The 24,288-nt window shown below is 41.9% G+C and overlaps 1 protein-coding gene across 6 annotated transcripts in view; it reads right to left on the bottom strand.

Moving 5' to 3' along the window:
- The window catches only part of FILIP1 (filamin A interacting protein 1), a 102,725-nt gene that overhangs the window by 10,346 nt on the left and 68,091 nt on the right, over positions 1-24,288 (bottom strand). For 3 of the 6 annotated variants that reach the window (XM_010405233.4, XM_010405255.4, XM_039568756.1), the window contains one exon: positions 4,589-7,394. In XM_010405233.4, coding sequence (XP_010403535.3) covers positions 4,589-7,394 — 2,806 coding nt within the window. Of the gene's footprint in view, positions 1-4,588; positions 7,395-13,671; positions 13,733-13,781; positions 13,995-14,131; positions 14,259-24,288 lie in introns of those variants that run through there. The other 3 variants (XM_039568757.1, XM_039568758.1, XM_039568759.1) reach the window with 3 other exon arrangements.

Below are 24,288 nucleotides of genomic sequence, written 5' to 3'. Positions count from 1 at the left end.
CTGACAGGAAGGAAGCCATTTTCAATAACTAAAAGCAACATTTACAATAGCAGTCTAAAGGCTAATATGGAACTCACAGGTAGATGTCAAAACAAGTTAGGCCCATACAATTCTGTAGGGCAAAACATGCAAATGCATTCCATCAGCCTTGGAAAATATGTCAACATCCCCGGGAACCCAAATGACAAACATCTTGTACTCCCTGAAAGAGTTCCACAGTGTGTAAACATGAGGCAATCAAATGGAGTAGCTGGAATCTCAGGCATTTCTTCAGCTTTATTCACATGTAAATTATTAACTAAGGATTTGGGTGCTTTCAAGTTACTCATTTCAAGCCTAAATCACTCAAAAGCACTTTGAAAAGAGCTCTAACTTGCTTTAAATGTCTTAGTTGCCTTCATTCCAGCACACTAACATGTTGATCGTGTTGATCGCATGGAGCTAATGCCTGCTTCCCAGGCAGCTGCAAAAGCATTTTGTGTTTGCCAAGTGAGATGGCACAAAGGTGCCTCCCCAGCCAGCTGTCCCCTTGGGCGCGGGAAGGGGCAGCAAGCAGAGAACACATCCAGTCCTTGTCTGTAGCATCTGTGGCAGAGAACCCACATGACTGCCTGTCTCCCCATCATTTCTTCCAAGAACTCAAAGCCATTCTCCTTCCAGCCCTGTTTGTCTGTAGGCTGCGGTCTTCTGGTTGATCCAGGAATGTGGCTCCAACCAGAAACCAACCCTTACGCAGCTGGCATGGAGTGCCCGAGATGCAGCCTCATGGGACACTGGGTGACACAAGCTGGATCTGAGCTGGCAGGGCAAGATGTGGTGCTCCAACAGCACAGGGACCCAAGTGAGGTTATGCAAAGCATTACTGAGAGTGAGATGAACACATGCAGCTGCTATGGTGCAGTCATAATCAGCTCTCACTGCAGACACAGGTGTATTAACCTGTGAAGCTGCAGTTAGGTTGGACAATCCCATTAAAGGAAAAAAGCAAACTGAACATACAGAACATGTAGCATGTTTGATAGTTTATAACAGATCCTGCGTGGTGCATTTTATTGACACACAAAGAGAATGCTTTCATGCACACACTGGCTTCCGGAATATTTTAATTACAAAGGTGCCTTTTCAGCATTTGTTCTCAATCAGATCAGGCCTCAGCTTGCCCTGGACAGAAATGGTTCAGTTCAGTGACCAACAGACACATTGTGCAATTTGAGATGCCCTGGGCTACTCAAGCAGTGTGCTCAGGGCTGGTAGACAAGACAGATGACCCAAGGAGACCTAAAACTTCTGGTAAAGCAGCTGGCAGGTAGGTAGAATACTTGACAGCACTGAAAATGACACTAAAATAAAGTATGTTTAGGTAACTGAATCCTGAAAGGGTGGGACTTGAGATCTAGTCAATATAGTCAGTGAGCCAGTGGGTAATTCAGCTCACACAAAAGCTAGCCATGTCTCAGCTGGATCACCCCGCTGTCACCGCAGAGCCAGCACACAGGCCTCAGTGCTGACATGGGGACTGATGACTACACACTGACTCAGTTGCCCCACACTGAAGCATCTTGTGCCATCTGAGGTGTCCCATCAGCTGCCACAGCAGAAAGGTACAGGTCTGTGATCCCTCTCAGCCTCACACACGTCTCAGCTGCCACTGGCACACAACCAGCACCACACACCTCTGCACGGGCAAGTGAGCTGCCCCCTGCACCTCCAGGAGCTCTAGCTGCAGCTTAGAGCATACATGGGACACCTACAAAGAGCTACATTTAGATGCCGATCTCAAACTAAGTGCTGCCCACTTGCAAGTGGCCTTACAGCTGCACAAGCACTTGTCCCATTAGCTCTGGCACCCAACAGCTTCTCAGCCAGGCCCTCCTGCCTCGGTCACAGGACGCTCTGCATGGTTGGTGCTGTGCCACCGTGCTGGCTCTGCTGCAGCCGGGATTCCCTCTGCTCCCTGCAGATTTGCATGGCACTGGAGTCACTGTGTACTCTGGCAGCATAAACAGTTGGCACTCAATGCCAGACTTGTAGGAGGTGGGGAGCACAGGGATTAAGTGAGTATAGGACTGACACCCAACCTGGTAGCCAAAGAAGATCCACATTCAGCAGCAATCCTACAACCAAATGTAAGGCCTAAATCAAAAAACAGGATAGAGTCACCACTGGTTTGGGTTTTTTCACAAAGAATACTTGGGTTTATTCTGTGGGATTTTTTCTGCAAACTGTATGAACTGTCCTGGAAACAGAAATTTGGGCCAATGTGCTAAGGCAAGACTAATAACCAGGCTCATTTTGGTCTCCATATCCTCTGGTCTCTGTGGTCCATCTGTAATAAAAAAATCATATCCTAGGTCTGCTAGGATAGCCCAAGTATTTTCCTGGGACTGAGTTTGACTGTAACCAAGCTAAGGAGCACTAAACACACTTTTTTTTGGTTTCTATGGGAACTATCTAAATCCATAGGCTGCCATGGAAAAGGCATTAATACATTGTACAAAGCATCTTGTGTGAGGAGAATTAAGACAAAAATTAAAACCAGTGAGCTAAGAAACCAGCTGTGTATCAGTTAGTCTTGTTAGATTTTATTAATTTAAACCCTCAAAACTGTATCTGTTGGTTTCATCTAGGGTTACTGAGTAAATGATCACAGATTGGTTTTTCTGACTAGGGGCAGTGAAGTGTGTTTGTAAAGTTGACTTTTGCAAAACAGATGGTGAATACACTTTTTTTTTTTTTCCAAGAGGCTGGGGAGGAAAAGGCACATTTGAGCTTGTTCGAAGTTGCCTGCTCAGCTGACTAGGGACATTAAAAAACAAAGGGAAGCATAAGATAAAGTAAATCTTACGGTTGAACTATTTTCCTTACATTCCAAATCAGGGAGAATAAAGTGAAGAAAGAAGCCGGTTTTTAGCCAGAAAAAAACAAACCAAAAAAGTTTTGTCTGCCACGGTTCAGTGCATCATCACAGTAGAGACAGACATGTAGTTAAAAAGAAAAGTTAAAAAACCCCAGTTTTCCAAGCTTCTGAGAGACAAAGGAGTTTGTAAATTAATTAATTAATTCAAGACTTAAAAAAATGAACAGTTGCCTCTAATATGTAGGGAAACACTGTATAATAAAGTGTCTACAGTACATTATATAGGTGGAGAGAGAGCGAGCGCATGTGCAATCCCGAAGAGATCTGTGTGATGAATGCAGGTTTTCTTAATTCCAAAGCCTTAAATGGGAATGGCAGCTTCTCTCCAAAAGTGTGAAAGTGTATCTTAAATACACCTCGACATTTCAGCTTGGAAAGAGACGGCTGACGAGGCGTGTTGTAGGGGTCTGCTGACTCTGGAGCAGCATGGACAAATGAGCAGTGGATGACTATTCAGTATTTGTCAAGATACAAGAAAAAGGCTGTAACCAATGAAGGTATTGCATAAAAGGTATCAAACAAAAGAGCTTTTCCCAAAGCCCACAGCTGAATTCACTGCCCCCTGATGTTGTGGAAACAACAGTGCAAGTGAGTTCAAAAAGCAATTAAAAGAATAAATAGGAGAAAACTCTGCCATGGTCTATTAAAGACAAAAGATGTGGCTACAGGCTCTGGTTCACAGAGAAATACCCACCTATTGCCAAAAACTGGGAACAGACGCCGAGGGAAACATTACTGTGTGTTTACCCACTCAAAATAATCTTCCCCTGAGCATCTGTTGCAGACTCTGTCTAGCTAAGTAAGTTTTTGGACTAACGCAGTACTGCTGGTTTTCTGTTTTGGTTAAATTCTTCTTTCCCAGGTTATTTCCAACTAAAGCAATAAAAATCTATGTCCAATAATAAACTAGGGGAGGACTATCAATAAATACTGGCCACTGTTGTTAAAGACAGAGTTGAAAAGTCTTTCAGTATGAAAAAGAAGCCGGGTTACCACTGTAGAAGCCCAAAGAGAAAGCAAAAAAAATATGCTACAGGAAGCACTATAGTAATACAGCACTTACAGAAGTTCAGAGGAACAGAAAGAGCTCTACTATTCACTGGCTAAAGAGGCTTGGAGCTGTAAGCAATGACAATGTCTGCTTATTTATTCCTTTGGAGTTCAGTCATATAGCAGATATTAACTGAATTATATGGGGATCACAGGATTATATCAAAGAAACACTAGCCTGCATAATTAGAGTCTAAAGACCCGGTAGCTGGGCCAAAAAACCATGAGAAGTATTTTCAAAAGTCAGAAATTGCACTCATCAAAAATAAAAATACTGTTTCCTGCTCTGTCGTCCCCATCATTCTTTGTCCCTCTGTCTCTCACTTGCAATTTTACTGGGTTGCCATTATGAAAATAAGTTTGAAGGGACTTCGTCTGGAAGTTAATTGCTTTGGGAGATAACACCAAAAGTATACCAGCATCCAACACTGGTACAAAAATACATGAATTGGGGAAATTCCAATTTTATAATTAAGCTTGAGGCCAGAAGAAATGTAGGGAAGACAAGAGTTTCTGCTCACTCCCTCCCCCCACCATTTTCCCTGTTGGCGTCTCAAACCCAAGCTACAGTTTGTCCTTCTCCTGGCCATGAAGGCCACACCATGAGACTACACTGCTTACCACTGATTGTGTTCCTCGTGTGGAAGATGTTGTAACAGGCGTGATGGTGATAGTACTCGTCACCTTGCTGGCTGCAGGTCGTGGGGACAGGTTGTTCCGAGGAGATCGAAGGACGGTACCAGTTACAACCTCCTTCTCTGCCGCGATGTTCACCGGTCGGACTGTTATCACAGGGCTCGCACCGTCGGGTGAGGCACTGGGAGAACGTTTAAACTGGGAACCCAAGTGGATGTGGATTTTGTTGTCTTCTGTTGTAATAATGTTGGCATTGGCATTGTACTTGCGGATTGGAGTCGGGACGGTTTGCTTTTCTGGTGTGACTTTGAAGACAGCCCTTCCCATGGTCATATCTTGTGACTGCGGAGAGACGGAGATTTCTGCCGGTGCTGCAGATGTCGATACTGTCATGATCTGAATTGGTGATGCAGGTCTGTCGGTGAAGGGTGCTCTCCCTCCCTCTGGGGACTTCTCCCTGGAGAATGTTGTTATAGTGACTGGAGACATGGAACGATCTGGGCCCATGGGACTGTCACTGCCTTTTCCTTTTTGTGGCATAACATTTGGAGAGGGAATGATGGTTATTCGTGGCTTCTGATTTCCCAAAGTAGGAATGACAGTGGTACTTGAAAAAAATTCCTCTGCAGACGGGCTGGTTATCTCCAAAGTTGCTGTACTGTTCTCATGGTCTGGTGTCACCCGAATATGAAGAGGTTGACCCTGCTTTGGTGAAAGGACAACCTCCCCAGGATGTGCTGGACTACTGTGGGTTCGGGCTCCTTTATCAGGAGTTGTCTGAGCCCCAGCTTCCCTCTTCTTCATCCATGGTATCCAAGATTTCCTCATAGCAAGCTCATTTGCTGCTGGAGGGTATCTCTCAAGCACTGAAGAACGCTCCATGGGTTTTTTCAGACCTACCTGTCGCAGATTGCTCATGATATGATTCTCCTCCTGGAAGGATTTCCTTATAAACACTGCTGGAGTTTCTTCTTCTGCTGCTTCATTGCTTAGAGCATCTGTCTGCACACCAGTGGACGTCACAGGAACATCAACCATTCTTCTCCCATTCATGCTGGGCCTCAGAGCACGGCTGTAACGCTTAGAAAGCTCCAGCTCTCTTGTCAGGTTCAAAACTTCCTGCCCCATGCTCTTGTTTTTGTCTTCCTCTTCCATAAACCTTTGCTGTAGAACTGAATAATCAACTTGGAGCTGAGAAAGCTGGTCTTCTTTGTTCATGAGCTCATGGATTTTTTCCTTAAGTGCTTGAACTTCCGCTTTCAAATCTCTGCTTTTGGCCTCTTCCAGACGAAACCTGTGCCTCAGCTCTGCCTCCTGGCTCACCACCTCACCTTTTTCTATTGCTTTGGTTTTGGCAATCTGGAGTTTCATCTCCTCCAACTGTTGAGAAAGAAAATTAGCTTTATCCTGCTCAGTCCTAAATTTCTGCTCTAGCTGATCATACTCATCTTCAGTCTTCATCAAATCTCCTTCAACCACTTCCAGTTGCTTGAGACGTTTTTTCAATCTTTCAATTTCAATGGTAAGTTCCTTAATCTTGTTGTCCTCATGAGAACCATGCTCTGCTCCTTTCCTGGTTCGACCTCTTGTAATTTCTCTTTCTACTTCCTCCATACCATCAATTCTTTTCTTTAACAGGTCAACTCTACACCTTAATTCAGAGGATTTTTCTTCTTCACTTCGCAGTTTGCCAATTAACTCATCCCTTTCTTTTGTCAAACTAGAGACTTTTTCCTCCATTTCAGATTTCAGTTTCAAAAATTTCTTACTTTCTTCTATCAACTTCTCTGTTACATCCATAACTTTCCCTTGTTCAACTTTAAAATTCTTGTTTAGGCCCTCAACCTTTTTTTCCTCCTGTTTTATTTTTTCCATCATATTTTTTCGCTCATCAACCAACATTACAGTAAACGACTTCAGCTTTGTAAGGTCATCTTTTAAGCTTATTTCAGCCTTTTCCAACTTGCTTTCTGATGTCTCAAGGTCCTTCACTCGAGTCTTTACCACTTCCAACTCATTTATCAAATCCTTAGTCAAATTTTTTTCTTTCTCCAAGTTTAAGTGTAGCTGAGTGCATTCTGACTTACTTTTACTGAAAGCCTCTTCCAGCTTCTCTAACTCTGACATTCTTTTCTGCAGTTTTTCCACTTCAAGTTTCAACTCTTTGCTATGGTGCTCTTCCTCTTGCAGTTTATTTTTCAGCTCTTTGCACTGGGATTCGGTTTTTGTGATCTCTTCATCTTTCCCCTCCATTTCAAGCACGCGCTTGCGGAGGTTTTCCACTTCTGCCATTAAGCTAGAGTTCCCACATTCCCCTTTTCCTATTTTATCTCTTAGTTCTTGAAGTTCCTCCTCAGCTTTTTGAAGATTTTTGTTAGTTTCTTCTAGCTCCTCTATTCTGCGAGTCAACCCCACTAGCTTGAGCCTCAGCTGTCTATTATGTGACTCTTGATTAGCCAGTTTAGCAGTCATCTCCTCATGTTCTTGACAAAATGATGCTGTTTTGTGTTCAAGTTCTGCCTCTAATTTCATCAGTTTTTGTCCATCTTCTTTTGTTTTTGCACTAATAATTTTAAGCTTTTCTTCTTCTTCCTTTAATTTTTGGGTTAAGTCCTGTATCTTCTGGCTTTGTTGACCAAGTTGTTCAATATGCATTTGTCTTTCATCCACCAGCATGAGTGCAAATGATTTGAGCTTGACTAGTTCTTCTCTTAGTTTATTGATTCTCTTTGTATGCTCCTTCTCCTTCCGGGCTTGATAGATCTTCTCCTGCTCAAGAAGCTTCTTCAATCTGAAACAAGTTAGAAGAGATGCATCAGACTAAAATAGAAATATATGCATGTGTGTGTGCGCGCACGCATTTCTCTATTTTTAAAATCACCTTTGTTTTAGCTTCTTTTTTTTTATTAATGGTAGTCTTCAAGAAATAACTACCTACTACAATTATATTCCCAAACCAAGTATTTTGAATTACAAAAGTTAAATGAAAAATACATAAAATCATCAAGAAATCTGAAACACAGTAACATTTTATACATGTATGAATAACAAATACATCAGGTTTTAATTTCTTTGCATTTATTTCTCTGTTAGGATGATAGTAAAAGTATGTAATATCCCAACAGGACAGGTATTATCTACTCACTAATCCGTTTATACCAAATTTGTTTTACAAGGTGGATTCCTCTTTATGTCTTGCATACAGACAAACATGTAAAATAAGATAAAAGATTTAAATTAATTGCCATATGCAGCCACACATAAACAGACCAATCCTGGTTACAAATAAACCAGCAGGACACAAGATTACATTAGCACACAACTGATAACCATCTGGGCATCACAGGCATATGAAATTAGCAGGAAGATAAATTTTCCAGCACAGTGATTATTATGTAAAAAGGTTTCTTCTTCTACATTTCCATTCAGTAGATGTTGTGAACCGCAAGGATCAGACTAGTCAAACCTTTGGCTACAGCTAACCTCATGTGGAAAATGCTCTTCTCTGCAAGGTCTCTAAAGCTGTATTTTTGGATAGTATAAAAGCTCGCCATCTACAAATTAGGTGTCTCCTCAGAGAGATAATGAAGACATACATTACCCAGCCTTACCCATGCAACATGGAGTAATATAACTATTTTATACCTGATGTCAGGATATGCTGACATCAACACAGGAAGTTCCTGCACATGTTCTAAGCACAGATTTGTGAGGATGGTGATCCTCAATTGACAAAGAGGTACAGATAACACAAGGATGTATCCCCAACCAATCTAAGAGCCTTATTGTAAAAGCATCAGTCTGACTTAGAAAGACACAGGTATGCATGCTGAATTTAGTGTGAAATAGTATTTTTTCCAAACCACTGTCACAGCACCTACAATTCCCATATCCTCTATCAAGACACAAGATATTTCAAATACCTTTGCTTTGCTTTCCCTAAGTCTGAAGCTTTTCAGCTTTCTTTTTATAAGTGAGATGCACATCCAGGTGGTAAAGCAGAGCAATTAATGCCTGGTAATTAACTTGCAAAAACTGGAACATCCGTATCTTAGCAAAGATCAAATTTTATCAGTATTTTTATCTCAAATGCTGGACTGTAGATGATAGCAGGTGGAGTACAGATATATATTCCTCTCTGCTACCCCAGCAATGAAGTGATGCTAAGGGCACCAGGGCACAATGTCATACACAGAGGATGTCTCTCAGCACCCACACCTGAACCCTACACTCCTAACAAGAGCCGGATTAACTCGGTACTCAGCAACTGTTAATATTTCACTCCTTGCTCCTGGGAGACCAGAACCAAAAGGAACTGGAAAGAAAAACTATAAGAAAAGAGAAGGAAGTCAGAAAGCACAACACAAGATGCAGTAGGTAGGGAAGGAGAGGGCTGAAGAATGCATTTGAAAACAAGGCTCAGATAGGATGTGGGAGTAAGAGAATAGTAGGAACCAGCAGGAGAGAGAAAAACAAACAAACATTGCAGCCAACCTTGCTGGGTCACAGATTATTCTCAAAAAAAAATCTCCTTAGTTGTGGCAGCTCTTTGGAAAGGACTGAAAAGGCGTGCTGGTGGATGCCCCATTATGGGTCAAGTTAGAATGTCAAAAGGTAAAAAAAGACCCAGTGTCACTCACAAAGCATGCACTTTTCACACTGAAGAAGGAACTTTATTAGCATGCAATATATTCCCTGGCTGCTCTATCACACTGTTTCATGCAAACGTTTCAGCCGAGAACTCTTCCTCATCTTCTCCAGGCTACATTTTTAAAGGAATAGTATATACCCTTCCACAAAATATTGTTTGCCATGATGGAACACTGTAGCCTAACCTGGTGGTGCTCCAAATGACCCATCTTACAAAGTCACAAACATAGGAGAATGTTTCCAGCCTCCCTTGTCCCACAGGAAAATTTTAAGGTGACCCCTATAAATTAAAAAAACCCCAGAAGACAGCTTTTTTTTAAAAAAAACAAAGCTTGATACCCAAAAGCCTAGACATGCTTAGAAAACTGTCTATGATTTGTAATTCCTAGGCCTACACATGTGATTTTCACCCAGCAGTTGCTCCAGGCAGTACTTGCCAGCCAGGCTGCTAAACAGAGTGCAAAATAATGCATGGGCCACACATGGTTCCACGTGATTACCTGAGAGTCTACTGGGGAATACTGCTGAGAAAGACACTGAAAAAACGCAAATACCTGTCAAACTAAGACAAAAAAATGCCAGTGATGAGGCTGAGCAAGAGAAGAAAGCATGTTAGCCCTGTCACTGCCTTGCAAGAGTGCTAGCAGCGGGGAGTAACTGGCTTGGACCCTCTGCGAAAATAAAGCAACATGCAGCATTTCATTCTGCCACAGCTTTAACACAGGGAAACTACATGTCTTAGATATGACAAGGCAACTTTCAGAGAAGATACTTGACAATACTTCAGTTTCCCATGTCTACGGGAACTGCTTCTAAAATCTGGTTCTGTGGGGGAGGGATGGGAAGGCAGCACACAAATCTGTGTGTTAATTGCCAAAGCAATTAAAAAATCGACACCTTTTCAGTGTCACTTCTAGACACTAAAATTAAGCTGAGTTTAAGCTTGCTCCCGTTTTTCCATCTTTGTACAACTTTCATACCTCAGTGGTTAAACTGGAATTTCAGCAGGACTGCAAGGTGAGGTTGTCCCCTCTTGACCCTCGCAGCAGATTTGCTGCTATCAGGCTTCTCATCTTACTGCTGCTGCTAACATTTGATAAGTAACACTGATCTACATGTGCTCCTATGCAACACTAAAAGCCCCTCAGACACCCAGCACCAGTGTCTTCAACGTGTTAGCCAAAGCAACTGCACTCTGGATTGTCAAGAGGCTGAAAGCACCCACATTCAGCATCAAAATCAAAACAAAACAAAACAAAACCCTTAATAATGAAACATTAGATACAGCCAAAACACTGATAATCCAACAATCTGATACCCCTAGCCCAGTCCCTGAATGTGGTGTCTTGGTTTGTGTTTTTTTAGAGATGGGAAGAAATGTTTGGACACAATTGGATAACCCGCATTCATCAGTAAGAGTCTCAAGGGTTTGGCATCTAGATCCCAGCAGGGAAACATGCAGATGTGATCCATTTCCCTGCCAAGAGAGGGACCATACTGCCTGCTCCTCTGTGGACAGCACTGCTGCAGCCTGTGTGGCACCTCTTTTCCCCACGGCTTACCACAAGTTCCATGTCAAGGCATGCAGCCCGAGCCAGTCCCTGAACACATGGTCTTCTGCTGCCATGGGGGTCCTGCTGGTCTCTCCCTCTCCTTGCTATCTGTCCTACCCACAGTATTTGAAGAACAGGTCCAGTACTCAAGACAGTCACATTATCCCTTGCAGTACTGTACAAATAAGCAGCAAACCCTTAGGCATGATGACTGTGTGCAAACTGTTAACTGCCTCAGTTGAAAACAAACACCCCAGGACGATGCTGTTCCGATTTGGTTCTATAAAGAAAGATGCCTGACCGACATGGTGCAGGATGCTGGAGTACAGAAGCCACTGATGCCACCTGACATGGTCACTGCTGCACAGGGAGCTGCCTCTCCCGGATCCCCATCAGCCTCAGCCGTTCACAGCCACACCAGGCAGCGCTAGGGCAGCAGGAGAGCTCTGTTGGCAGCCGTGCTGGGGAGGCAGGAGCCTGAAGACTTTCAACAACCAATCTCAGTTGCAGAGAAAGCAGACATCAGACTGGAAGAACAGCAACTATGGAATTAGTTTTAACAACTTTCATGAATGGTGTGCTGGAAACAGCCAGCAAGGAGGAATGCAGGAGTGGATGGGCAGTAACCAGGCTGTCACTCTCCTCCTTCCTTTAGGTTTGGTGCTGAAGTGTTTCAGTGCACAATCTTTCTGCTTCCCCTTCCCTCTTCCAAGCTATGAATTGATCAACAGAAGTGCAATGGGATGCTGATGGCTACAACTCTATCCCTCCAGAGATGTGGCTTCATTTCTTTTGTCATGGCTCCCCTCAAAAAAACGTTCACTTCCAAGTGTTTAAAAAAGAGCATGCAAAAGTGAATAACCCCACAAACATTTATTGAAAATTATACCAGTGTGTGCATCTCCCTTTCTCTTTGTACTTCCATCAAGATGAGAAAACATCACAGGTACTCATACAGCCTTTTCCACCTCTAGCATAGAAATGGGTACTCATCTATGCAGGGAAACCCTGGGAAAGCAGGGCAAGCCAGAGGATGCCCTGAAAGGCCATAAACTGCTCCCATAGTTTGCAAACACATCAACATTTCAGCACCTCATTTCAGCTGTGTTGGCCTGTTTTAGCCCCCTGCTCTGCAAACAAACAAAGCCAAGCTTCCCAAGGTGTCTCCCAGTGTTTAATGAAGCATTCAAAGGAGGGACTAATGTGGAGGGCAATCTGGAGAGGTGGAGAGCTATTTCTCCTACTATCAAAACTGGCAGCAGGAGGAACAGCAGTTAGGAGAAAGAGGATGGGAAGGAGGCAAGCAGGTAAGGTCTCTAGAGGACCTTATAAATTGAGTTCATACACAGCCTGGAGATCCACAGAGCTCCTCATTGCTGCTCTAGCACAAAGCCATGTGACTTACCGTTCCTGTAGTACCTTATTTTGCCATTTACATTCCCAAAAGTCTCTTGCTACGAGGTGTGATGACTTCTATCCCATTTCGTGGATAGCCAGTAAGTGGGGGTTAAGGCAAGTAATGAGGACTTGGTCACTCATCAGCTGACTGACAGCTGATGAAGGCTGCTTCCTCCTGAGGGGCCAACAGCATTTCTGTGCCACTCAAACAGCAATCCCAAGGGAATTGCCACTGGGAAAGCAAATGCCTTCGCAAACTTATCTTTCCACTTCAAACCCAAAGTTTGCTACTGCATATGCAGAGTTAGAGAGACTGGACAACTTCCTCGTGGTAGCTAGAAAGCTGCTGCCCATTAAGTGATGTGAGAGTCTGGAATCCCAGGACAACAAAAACCAGCAAGAGGTGGTTTAACTCAATAAAGAAGTTCCCTTTTTTTTTCCTGTTTAATGTACAACAGCTGATTTTGAAGATTATTTCTACAGCCACTGGGAAATCCTCCACATGTCAGGACTACTTCCCAGTGCTTCCGTGTTTGGGGCCAGGCTGAGATACCCAAAGGCTGAATTTTGCTAGTTCTGAGTACTTAAAACTTCAGCTGAAGTCAAAGAGAGCCAAAAGATGGTCAGGCTCTCTAGGAAACAAAACAATCGGGCCTAAGACTTAAATTAGGCAATTAGGTCACACTTTCAAAACATCAGCTTCACTACTTCCCATATATCCATCTCATCTGGGAGAAGAAATATGTAAACGAGATCAGATCCCATAGCAAGAAAAGGAATAAAGCACATCTGTGTTGCTTTCCCCTTTCTATCCATTACATTTTAAAGGTAAGGAATGAGAAAAATGTTTGAATGACCTTACTACAGAACTTTCTAATTTCTTGTTCAGTTTATCTCAGGGTCAACTCTGAAAACAAATACAAGCTTGTTTATAAAAGTCATTGGTTCTAGTAAACCTAAAGACAATTTTTTGAGGCCACCTAATATACAAACTCAAAGTGTAAAAAGGTGCATGTTCTTCATTGCTGAATTAACTTTAGGAAAGTGATTGTATCAAACCATATAACAAGCAAATTAATATTCTTGCTACTTCTAAACTACATGATAGGTTCCAAAATATACTGGAAGTAAAGGAAATGTGTTCTTCCTTAGGAGGACACATTGCTTGTAATCTACAACAGTTTGTCTTCTAACACTGATTTTGTAAAAATTAAAATCCAGTTTACTGAAATAGTTCATTTGTGTTGAAAGTGTCTTACTCCAACTGAACAGTGACTAAACGTAGTACTTTGGAATAAGAACACTTATTAGATTCAGTGTCCCCCCCACCTTTCTAGCACACTGTTTACATAAGAAAAACACCAAAGATCTTTTAAGAACAAAACCCGACCGACATCCTTTCAGACTACAAAACAGTATCACAACCGGACAGGCATTTTTTCAGAGCCCCCCAGTTAAGGTACCCACATTAATTCCGGAGGTCAGAGGAAGGGAGGGGTGACGCACAGAAAGCAGGCACACAGTATCTGAGAGCGAAGGCGAAGCAGCGCTCAGCTGAGAGATGAGAATTACCAAACCTGTCTCCGGGCTGCGGTTATCCTTCCCTGACCCCTCGGTGCGCTGCCCGGGAGGGGAAGCCGCACAGCACAGCCCCACCAGGTGCACCTTCCAAGGCTCCAGCCCAGCGCTACATCTGCCCGGGGGCCGGCCCGGCCCCTCAGCGCTGTCCTGCTCCGTCCAGCCCGCCTGGAGCCGGGGCCGCCGAGCATCCCGGCGCGTCCGCTCCCCGCACACTCCAGCCTCGCTCCCTCCCGCCCGCACCTACGCCAATGCTCGGTGCGCTCACTGAACCAGCGAATTGCGCATGTACACAGCAATTAGCGGCGCTCAAATTAAAAATACAATATAAAAAAAAAAATTCTCTTACCTTGTACCTAGACGTATTTTTTTCTCTTTTTTTCAAGCAACCAGCAACCAAGGAGGGAAATGCCGGGAGCCGGCTCCGCGCCGCCGCCGGGAAGCGCCGTGCCGCTGCTGCCAGGTGAGGCTGCGCTCCGCGCTCCCCGGGCGGGCGGGGGTGGAGCCGCCGGGCCGGGGCAGGACCGCCGAGGGTCCTTCTGCCTCCGCGCTCCCGGGGTTTATTATTGACAGCCCCTCCGGGCTCTTTATAGGTACAGTTCATAGGTGAGCGATTAAGAAGTAATAATTTGATCGCAGAGAACCCCTGGGAGTTGCTTTTGCTTAACTGGACTGGGATGCACGAAGCGATGCTTCCCAGTCCCAGCTGCCGATTCATTCTTCTGGCTCAACAAAAGTTCCTGTTGCTTTCCCCTTGTCTTCCCGGTGTTTGAAGTGCAAGTACTACTGTTGGTACGCGCTGGCTGATCTTAAGATCGGATGATAAAGGCATGAATACATGAAGAAAATCCCCTGGGGATTTAGTATACGGGCGTGTTTGTTTTTGAAAATCCATGCATAGTAGCGAGCCTAACCAAGTCTGGTGAGGTCTGAAAAGCACCATTCTGCTAGCTCCCTGCTTTAAAGAAGTCCTAAACCAGGCCTTTTGTTCCCAAAACAGCATAAAAGAATTTGGGGATTCCTTCTATTTCCCTGATGATTCCCTGGATTGCTCACAAGCACCTTTTCAGACTTCGTGAGGGGAACTAGGAAAACATCTCCCCTTCCCTTTCTCTTTCTCCTTCTCTTTTGCCTTTGCTTTCCTCTTTCCTTCCCGTTGACCTTCCAACTTTCTTAGGAAGCTTTAATAGCCAAAAACACTGAAAGCATATAATTTCAAATATTGTTATCCACTAAAAATGGATCAATGTGTGTTTACATTTTTGAGAAACTATCTAATTTCATGTTCTTTCATTACTTTTCCTTAGGAGCCTCATTCAGCACACAGGCTGGACAGAGCTCATTTGAAAAGCAGGTGCTTAGAGACTGATTTTATGCTTTTTATTCAAGACGTTATTTACCTCACCCTCTTCAGACTCTGCTGAGAACAAAATTATTAATTTCTGTGTGGGAGGTAGAAGCACAAAGGGACCGAGTTTTTGCTTGGGACACCTGCTCTGGGGTCCATTAGATGTGTGTTTCAGAGTGCTGCAGGATGGGTGGTGCGTGCAGATCACAATCCCATTTGCCTGTGCCCAGGAATGGATGCTCCAGACTCCTGGACATCTGAGCCCAGATCCAATATGCTCCCCAAAATGAGAGCCATTCTCACAGTGAAAAACATTCACAGCCCATGCAAATGAGCATCCCGTGACTTAACTAGCACCATGCAGGAAATCCGTCACACCAACGCAACAGTGGAGTCACATTTTCCAGGGAACTCTATACTAGTCTTAATCATTCTCTCCCATTTCATATTCCTTTACCTCATTTACTAAACACGTTCTAAAAGATGAAGTTGAGGTCCTACAGAGAGATTGTTGCTTCCCGTGTGCAAAGCTGATGCATCTTGCTATGTTTCTGTTTTTCCAGTGTCAGAAACACTGGAAATACTGTACGAAATATGTTTGATCGTGCGATTACAAATATCACATGCATTGGACAGACAAGTGTTCTGCTTATTATACTTGCTGTGTCCTTTGCAATCCCAACAATTGTTTGGTAGAGCTAAATATTCTTTAAAAAGAGGAAATTGCATATACAATGGCAAACACTAAGATAGTGACCATTGAAATTTAATGTTGTGGCATTATACGGGCACTTTAGGAGATGTTAGAAGAGTTTAGATCCTTTATATTGCCTGCATAAAAGCCTGCACTCTAAGTTAACAAAATAATTTATGGCAATAGCAGGGTGTCAGCCTCGAGGCAGTTTGATATTAGAAAGGCATAGAGCACTTCACAAGCAAGTTTCAAAACTATCTGCTGACAGATGGGTTTGGCTGTGATTAGCAGCCGAGAGCAAGGCTCTGTTCCACCAGCGCTGCTGGCTCTGCAGAAGGGTATCTGTTCACACCCCCCATCCCAGCTGGCTCTGGGCTTAGAGCTCATGGCACAGCTTGTCCCAGTCCCGCTGCACCCGCTTCGGAGTCCCAGGTTCTCCTCACCGCTGCACTCTATTTCTAACCCCCACTTCTCCCAAATCAACAACCCTTCTAGGTGTCCTCTTACATCTGCCTTGGCTGTTCTTTTGGCTGTATTGCCACACTTGGGCCAGGCTGGAACTGCAAGCGGCACATCTGCCCTCATCTGTGTTTTCATGGTCTCAGCTGTGAGCAGAAAGTTCAGGGAGGTCAAGAGGATGTTAGAGAAAGCGCAGTGTGGTAGTGGTGAGCCTGCACATCTGCAGTAGTTAAGTCTGTACGACCATAAAACTTCACAATTAAAGTATTCTCCACCACCATTTCAACTACTCCGGGTACCCATCACTACACTGGTACCAGAGCTACAGGGGATATCAGGTAGGATGTCACAGCTAAGGTCAATCTGGCCTTTAATATTTACAGCTTTTTTCTTGCTGTACAGAAATCACATTATGTGTCTATATAAAAATATAAACTTGCTCTATATGTTGTTATTTCTCAAGAGTACCATCAACTTTAAGTCACATCAAAGGCTGGGAAAATTTAACTTGGTCATGAATTTTTTTGTTCATGCTTTCATTGGGATGAAGTATTCCGAGAAACACATTCCTGAGTAAAGCAACACTTGCAACATTGTGAGACCAGATAAGAAAAACAACAAGAAATAAAAGCAGCAGAGGGAATAGATAGAAATCCCAAATTTCAACTCATCTCTGAAAGTCAGAAATGATACTTTGCATCTGGCACAATTGTCTGCTATAGAGGAGAGTAACTGGGAAGCAAAAATGGAATTGGTTTAAAAATTTAATGACGTGCTAATAGACTACACATTTCTTTGATAAGCTGCTCTCTTTAAAAATTCCCTAAACTATGCATAGCAATAGATTCCCCTTGTGGATCTTAGAGACTTGTAACAAATTATTACCTGATTATAAAATTCTCTGTAAACAGAGCTTTGTAACCTTTCCAAAAGACTGCCCTGCTCTCTTTACCTTCAGTGCAGAAACACATGTAACATTTATTTATATATTATTTATATTATTTATAGTGAAGGCAGAGATCTTGCAACTCTCTCCAAGTTCTCTAACATGTTACAAAAAGCCCAAATATTTCTGTTTCTGCAAAGCAAAGCTTTCCTAAATTTGTGTTTACTTACATACATGAAAAGGTACACTGTGTGCTTGCCAGACTTTTTTATTTTTTGTTCATAAAAGCTTCAAAGCACTGAAAATCTCCATCATTATTTTGTTTTGCTTTTCTTCCCTTCTCTTGGCTAAGTCAAACTCATTTGGTAAGTCAGATCTGACCTCCACTTTCTACTTAGCCAGTTGTCTACTCTGACTGCAACAGATACAAATTGATTCAGTGTCATCTTAATAGAACAAGAAAATTTTGAATATTTAGGGAGGGAAGAGGCTGATTTTAATTTGTTGCTGAAGATGTAGTGAGCAAGGTGATCCATTGGGCCTTTTGGAGAGAAAGAAATAAATAATGAAGATAAATGCTGTAAATTCTTGAAACATGACTTTGTAAGAAAAGCCTGAGAAAAAGACTTCAAGTTGGACTCTGTGCTATCTCAGGCAATACATTTTATATGGCATACGTCATGCACATTAAAAAACTTCATTTGGTGAGCTGCACTGACAACTGGCTTTGTTCACCTTTGTTCTTATTTAAAACAGGTTGTTCCATGCAGCTGTTAAAGAAACCGTGCGCGCACACACACGTTTGCACACAGGCTTTTTTATTACTCCTCAGATCTTTCTAAATAAGTCATGCTGCCTAGGTTTTAAATTATTTTTCTCTTTACAGCATGAAAATCACCCTACGTTGGGATCTGCTGCCTTTTGTGGAAAGATGATTCAAAAGTTTAACAAAAGCATTTCTGTGGGTTTGTTTTTTTTTTCGTGTTGCACTCTACCCCCTTCCTTTTGGTTTTCTGCTTTCTTAGCACTTGTGTATATCCTTTTGATAGCTGGAAAGCTCAGCATCTCCAATACTGCTGGGATGGTTTTAAGTAAAAGTGATTACAGCTGAAGCGGGACCTGTCTGTGTCACGGTTATTGTTTCATAGTATGATTTGGTCATATTTTGTGAATAAGCACCAGGAGTCTCATAAGAGCCTCTTGTGGCCCTTCAACAAGAGCGCCTTGGGAGCCAGGGGAAAAGGTGTCCAGGATCTTAGACAAGTGCACTTGGAAGGATGCCACTTGCTGCCCTCTGTGCACCTACTGTTGTTAGTGCTGGCTGCTTCACCTGCCTGTGCTCAGTCAGAGCACCTCACTAACGCTGTCTACCTGCTCTGGGCTCCACCCTTGTTTTTCTAAATTACTTGCTTTTGATGTGCTAGGTGTTCATGGGGAAAAATTAGGTAGAAGAGTGAGCTCAAGGCTTTAAAAGCAAGGTGAACCATGCCTGTTCTCAGTTTATCCAGGGAGAATTAGTCTTTTGGGAGTGTCTTGGCCTCTTTTGCTCCAGCTGGGTCTAGGATGTGAAATTAAGCTTGACTGATTTTCTCCTTTCTGTTGCTTTTGTTCTGTTGGCCTAACCCTGTGTCTTTGCTATTTCTCATCCTTTATGGTCCAGGTCCATCAGTTCAGTTCTTGCCCCATTGCTCGCACTCCTGCTGACCTTTTCTGGACTTCCTTTTCTTTTTTGTGCTTCTTCTCACTGACCCTTCCTTCAAGCAAGGTAATCAGTGACTGACTGGGATTGAAAGGTACCTGAGTCCTACACCTAAAACTAAAGGTTCTCTACCTCACTGCTTCCCATTTCATACACCACTGAAATATAGTATTTGATAGAGTCAGTAAAACTAGTGGGCAGGAAAAACGAGAGAAAACAGAATCCAAAGAATTCATGATTCATTTTAATACCAAACAATACAAGTGATGGTGTCTGGAGTCACCACGAGAGGGTTGCAAACATCGGAAAGTGTACCAAGAAGAAGAGTGACAAAGTTTAAAATCTGGATTTAGGAAATAGCACCATTAATATAATTGCATGCACTGGGCTAGTCAAGCATGGCAAAGCTCACACAGCTGTATGACAGCAATGCATCTTAAGAGCAAGTAACTATTCAAGTGGAGTCAATATAAAAACTCATCTCTGTCAATGCTGGGTCTGAGACTTTTTTAGAAATACAGCCTTTGTGTGTACTTGTTCATATCATATTTGGCCACCTTGGTCACAATGACATAAGAAGAATACAATACACACCTATGAAAGCAAAGAAAAATAAATAATCTTATGAAGATTCCTTCTTGATTTTTAAATTACTTTCTGTGAGTGTCATATCAATGATTTAGCAAATAATGAATCCTCAGAAAAATTTTCAAATGCTGTAAAAGAGCAGCCAGCAGCTGCTTTTATGATCTAAAGAGGGACTGATAGATTTTAATATCAGCATTGAGTAATCCTGGCTGTCACACCACATCGTAATATGCCATGTCCCAACTCTCAGTCCGAAAGGCTGTGAAGGTATTTCCATTAATTTTCATGCCAAGACCCTCAGCTCTTGCCCTGAACACAAAGGAGCACACGTCTGCCCACCACATCCATCCCACAACCCCACTTTTGCTCGTGCTTTTTGCCTGTGTTCTGGAGGTGCAGCAAAAATGGGCACCTCTCCCCTCAGGAAAAAAAAAAAAGAAAAGAAAAAAGAAAAAAAGAAAAAAAAGAAAGAAAAAACCATCACAACTGTGATAAACCACCAAATAAAGCCCCCTACACCTACACAAAGCTTTTTGATTACCACATAGCTATTTACTACAGCTCATGCAATTCTTAGGTTTGCTGATTGCGTTACATTTGTGCCTGTTGAGAGGCAATTAGAGAAGAGTCTGTCCCCACTGCACCCCTCCCCAGCCAACACACAGGGCCTAGACTCACTCAAGGTTTGAGCCTTCTATTTTAACCTTTTACTTCTAGTCACTTAGATCAGAATCCAAAAAATACTCCCATAGATATCTGGAATGCAATCAACGAAGAATTTTAAAATGAAAAGATAAAGAAAACAAAAAACCCCCAAAAATAACCCCACCCAAACCCAAACCAAAAAAACCAACCAATTCATGTATAAATTTGAATGTTCACAGGCATCGATTTTTGAGCAGATCTTCATTTTGGTTGCCCAAATTTGCTGTTGCACTGATAGATGATGCACTGATGATGGGTAGTCCCATCATCTTGCCTGAACCGAACATCATTCTTCACCTGAGGTTATTTGGGCCTTATTAAATACATGTCTTTAAAAGCAGGGGCCTTGTTCTGAGGACAAGAGAGACATGGGCTGAGCACAGTCATTGCACAAGAATAGGAGCTGTCAGTGCTTCCATTCAAAGAAACACTTACTTGCACCAGCCCCTGTGTATCACTTGCCACAAAAACGGCATGTGTAGTTTTAGTTCTCTCCTCAGTGTGAAATAATTCTAGTTTGCACTACCCCTTTCCAAGATCATGTCCTGACTGTAGTCTACTGAGTATATGAATAGCAAAAAAAAAAAGGACAGGGAAAACTCAGGTTCTGAGATGGAGAGCAACCAAGGAGAAATTGGGTCAGTTTCATGCAGTAAGTGTGAATTAGAAGGTGCTGTGCTTGCCTTTGCCTTAAAATTTCTTTCTTCCATGTCTGTGTTGCCCTCTGAATAACAGCAGGGCTTATGCAATCTGGCCCTGTTGTTCTCTAATCAGGTATTCAGTCATTAGCTGTTGCCTTCCACTGAGCATCCCCTTTTACAAATCACTATTATTTTTTGAAATCTTATAGTGACATAAGTGCAGATGATACCTCATGTGCAAGGAGGCAAAAGTTTACAGCCTCCTTTGTAGAATCAATAGGTAATACTGACCAAAAATAATTCAAAACACAAAGGCATAATTTGGCTGTGGAAATTATGTAAAAAATTATAGTCGTTAAAACTACTGTTGTTATTGTTGTTATTATTACTATTATGGTTTATTATTATTATTGTTGTTGTTATTACTATTGTTATGATTACTATGATGAGCTGAAATGCATATAGGAGTTATATAAAAATATAATCTTTTGGGAAATATGTATTGTTGACAGGTTAATTTTCTGGAGAGCAGACTCCCATGCAGAAGCTGTAATTCCACCCAAGAAACTGCTGTATGTAATACATTTATATATGCATGTGTAGACTTCTACAGGTACAAGCATACACACATTTCAGAGTTCCTACTCTGATTCTCATTAATCCCATTAATCAAGAAGTGCTCTACTGACTTCAAAGGAATTGTAACAATACCAGCTTTGTGCTCATAAAATCCAGCATTATCCAGGATTAATTATTTCCTAAGACCTGAAGTAGATGGATGTAGAATGCATGGTGTGCTAATGGTGGGCACTAGGCAATGGTGCTTGCAACTGAAAGCAAGTTGGACCAACAGCACTTGTTCTGTCAGGTGAGGACATGAGCCAGTCAAACCAGGACAGACTCTCCTCTATTGCAGGATTAGCTGTGCCCATGTCACATGAGCTGTCCTCCACACCGCCCGCCTGCCTGTCACTGCTACGGGCACTGCTCTGCCCCTGCTGGTTCTGGAAACCAGGGCTGTATCCCAGGCAGTAATTTTCAAAATGAAAAAAATGTTGAAAGCTATGCATCATTTTAAAACAAGTTAAGTCACCTAGGAAAAGCCTGACATTTAAATGATGAAAGAGAATACATCTATGCCTTTCTGGTTTCTCTGAAAATAAACTTTTTAAATGGAATTACAGGAACTTTTTTTCTATGATATATATACTTGTCACCAAGAGATACTTTTTCAGCTATGACATAATTGCTATCATCAGAAAACCATTGCTGTCATTCTGCTATAATTTAGCCTCATTTTCTGCTCATTTCTGTATCTTTCCTCATTAGGGCATTACATATTCAGCTACGTTACTATTAATCATTCCCTAACATAAGCAACTGCATAACAGAGCTGTGTAACTGATTTTTCAATTTCAGAGCTAAACCAAAAACTTAAAAAAATATTTTAAAAAGCTTAATTTTTGTCTCTCATTCAAGTGAAAAAAATGTTTCATGTGGATTTCAGTGAAACATTTGTTTGTTTCAGATCAGTAATTTCATTTCCATTTTTATCATTTTAAGAAAAGCAGGGGATAGAGAGGACTTTATCTTGGCCCAATTCACTAAACCAACAAGTGAAAAATCGTCCCTTTTTCAGAAGTGATCTGCCTGGACCAGTGAATTCCTCTGTCTGGGAAATTTGAATACTCAGACACTGACCTACAAGAATTTTCACTTCTTTGGTGAAAAGAACCTAAAATTATGTAAGTAACTTGTAAAAGTAGAACAATTTTTCCCAGGAAGAATGGGAACAGACACCCCAAGGAACCAGTGATGTGACCAGGGGGGCCTCCTCTGAGAGGTGTATTCAGGTCCCAACAAGTTGACAGAAGGATTGAACGTCTGCCATGGTCCAGGTGAGTGGCATAATCACAGGGTTATTTGATATGTTTTTTTGACTAGCTGGTCTTGTGAATTAGGTCACCAGATTTTCTTTGTTGACATTAATAACAGTCTTACACTCAAAAGGGTATGTCTTAATGAGTTTTTAAAAAGTTAGTTGAAATACTAACTATGGCAGCACAATATTATAATCAGGCACCTACTCAGGTACCTTACAAATATGTGGTGAATTATACATTCTGCATTTCTCTCCCTGCACATTTGAACAGGCCATGGCAAATTTCACAAGAATGCTTCATTTGCACCCCCTAATTTTTTTATTTCTGCTTTAAGATTTCTTCACATATAAGCCTTAAAAACAAATGAAAACTGAAATGATGCAAATATAAAACTCATTATTGCTAATCTCCATTGCTGCTGGAGATTGAGGAATGAGAAGAAATGCACAATTTAGCACCCTTTTGGGGAACAAAGATGTAAAAAATATTACATCTGTCTAGGGTTAAGAAAGCTTCCATATAGGCTCACTGATTCAGAATAACCCCCCTAGTCAGATGATGTCTTGAGGTTCTTCGTACAAATGGAAGTTATCAGACCATGCATTACAGGTCTTGGATATTAGCAGGGCATTAGGGCAGTAGGTCATACACCTCACTAATTAGTCTGTGCATCTCTGCGCAGGTAAACTTTAATTTAAACATAAAGCAAATATCCAACACGTTCAATGAATGCCTATTATCATATATTTATACTTGTAAATAAGTGGTATCTATTTAAATTTTTTAGAAATTCACTGAAACCTGGCATTTCAACTGAAACCTGTTTCTAATCTTTCTGAATGAGGAAGCAATTTTCCCTACATGACCCTGATTCAATTCTTGTTTTCTTTGCCTAAAAAAATGACAACTTAAAAAGATGGCCTCAGTAGAGCTGTGAACTGGTATTTATTTCAGTAGTATAATAACTCTGAAACATGCCAAAGGCCTCTTAAATGTTGAAATTGTTACCTATTGCACCCTGGACAGAGATTGAGTTCGTGAGTAGATTTTGAATGAAGTAATTTTTTCCCCCTGTCTGGCCCTGGGAGCATTTGAATTGATGATTTTAGCAAGCAAACTTGCTAGGAATAATGAAGTACATATAGTTTTGTATAATAATTCTCTCTTAAGGGCTGTGAAGCTGATGCCTACTTAGAAAAAATTTTGGAGGAGTAGCTGAAACAACACATGATGCCATTTTATATAATCCCAGAAGTGACTGAAAGACTGGACAGTTTTGAGGACTATCCAAGTGTAAAGAGATGGATTTGGATTAGTCCCAGCTCACATTGTGTAAGACTTGCAATACTTTCATATTGTTACTCCACAGTCAGATGTCACTGTTTGTTCTCTCATTTTCAAATTACCTTTGGAACCATTTTGTTGGAAGTTGGGACCAGATTCATTAGTTAAAACATAAACTTTGAGCTGTCGCTGCCTTGCTGTCAGCTAGAGCTGTAAAACAGGACCTGAAAAATGGATGACCTTCAGATTTACTTAACTGTGCAGAAATTGTATTTGTCATTGCCAGGTTTTTTAATTCATTTCTTTTAATAGACTACCA

The sequence above is a fragment of the Corvus cornix genome, chromosome 3 (genome assembly GCF_000738735.6).
Source record: "Corvus cornix cornix isolate S_Up_H32 chromosome 3, ASM73873v5, whole genome shotgun sequence".
In the NCBI taxonomy this organism is placed as follows: Eukaryota; Metazoa; Chordata; class Aves; order Passeriformes; family Corvidae; genus Corvus; species Corvus cornix.
Note: the sequence above shows the minus strand (reverse complement) of the source record. Positions and strands in the feature narration are given on the sequence as shown.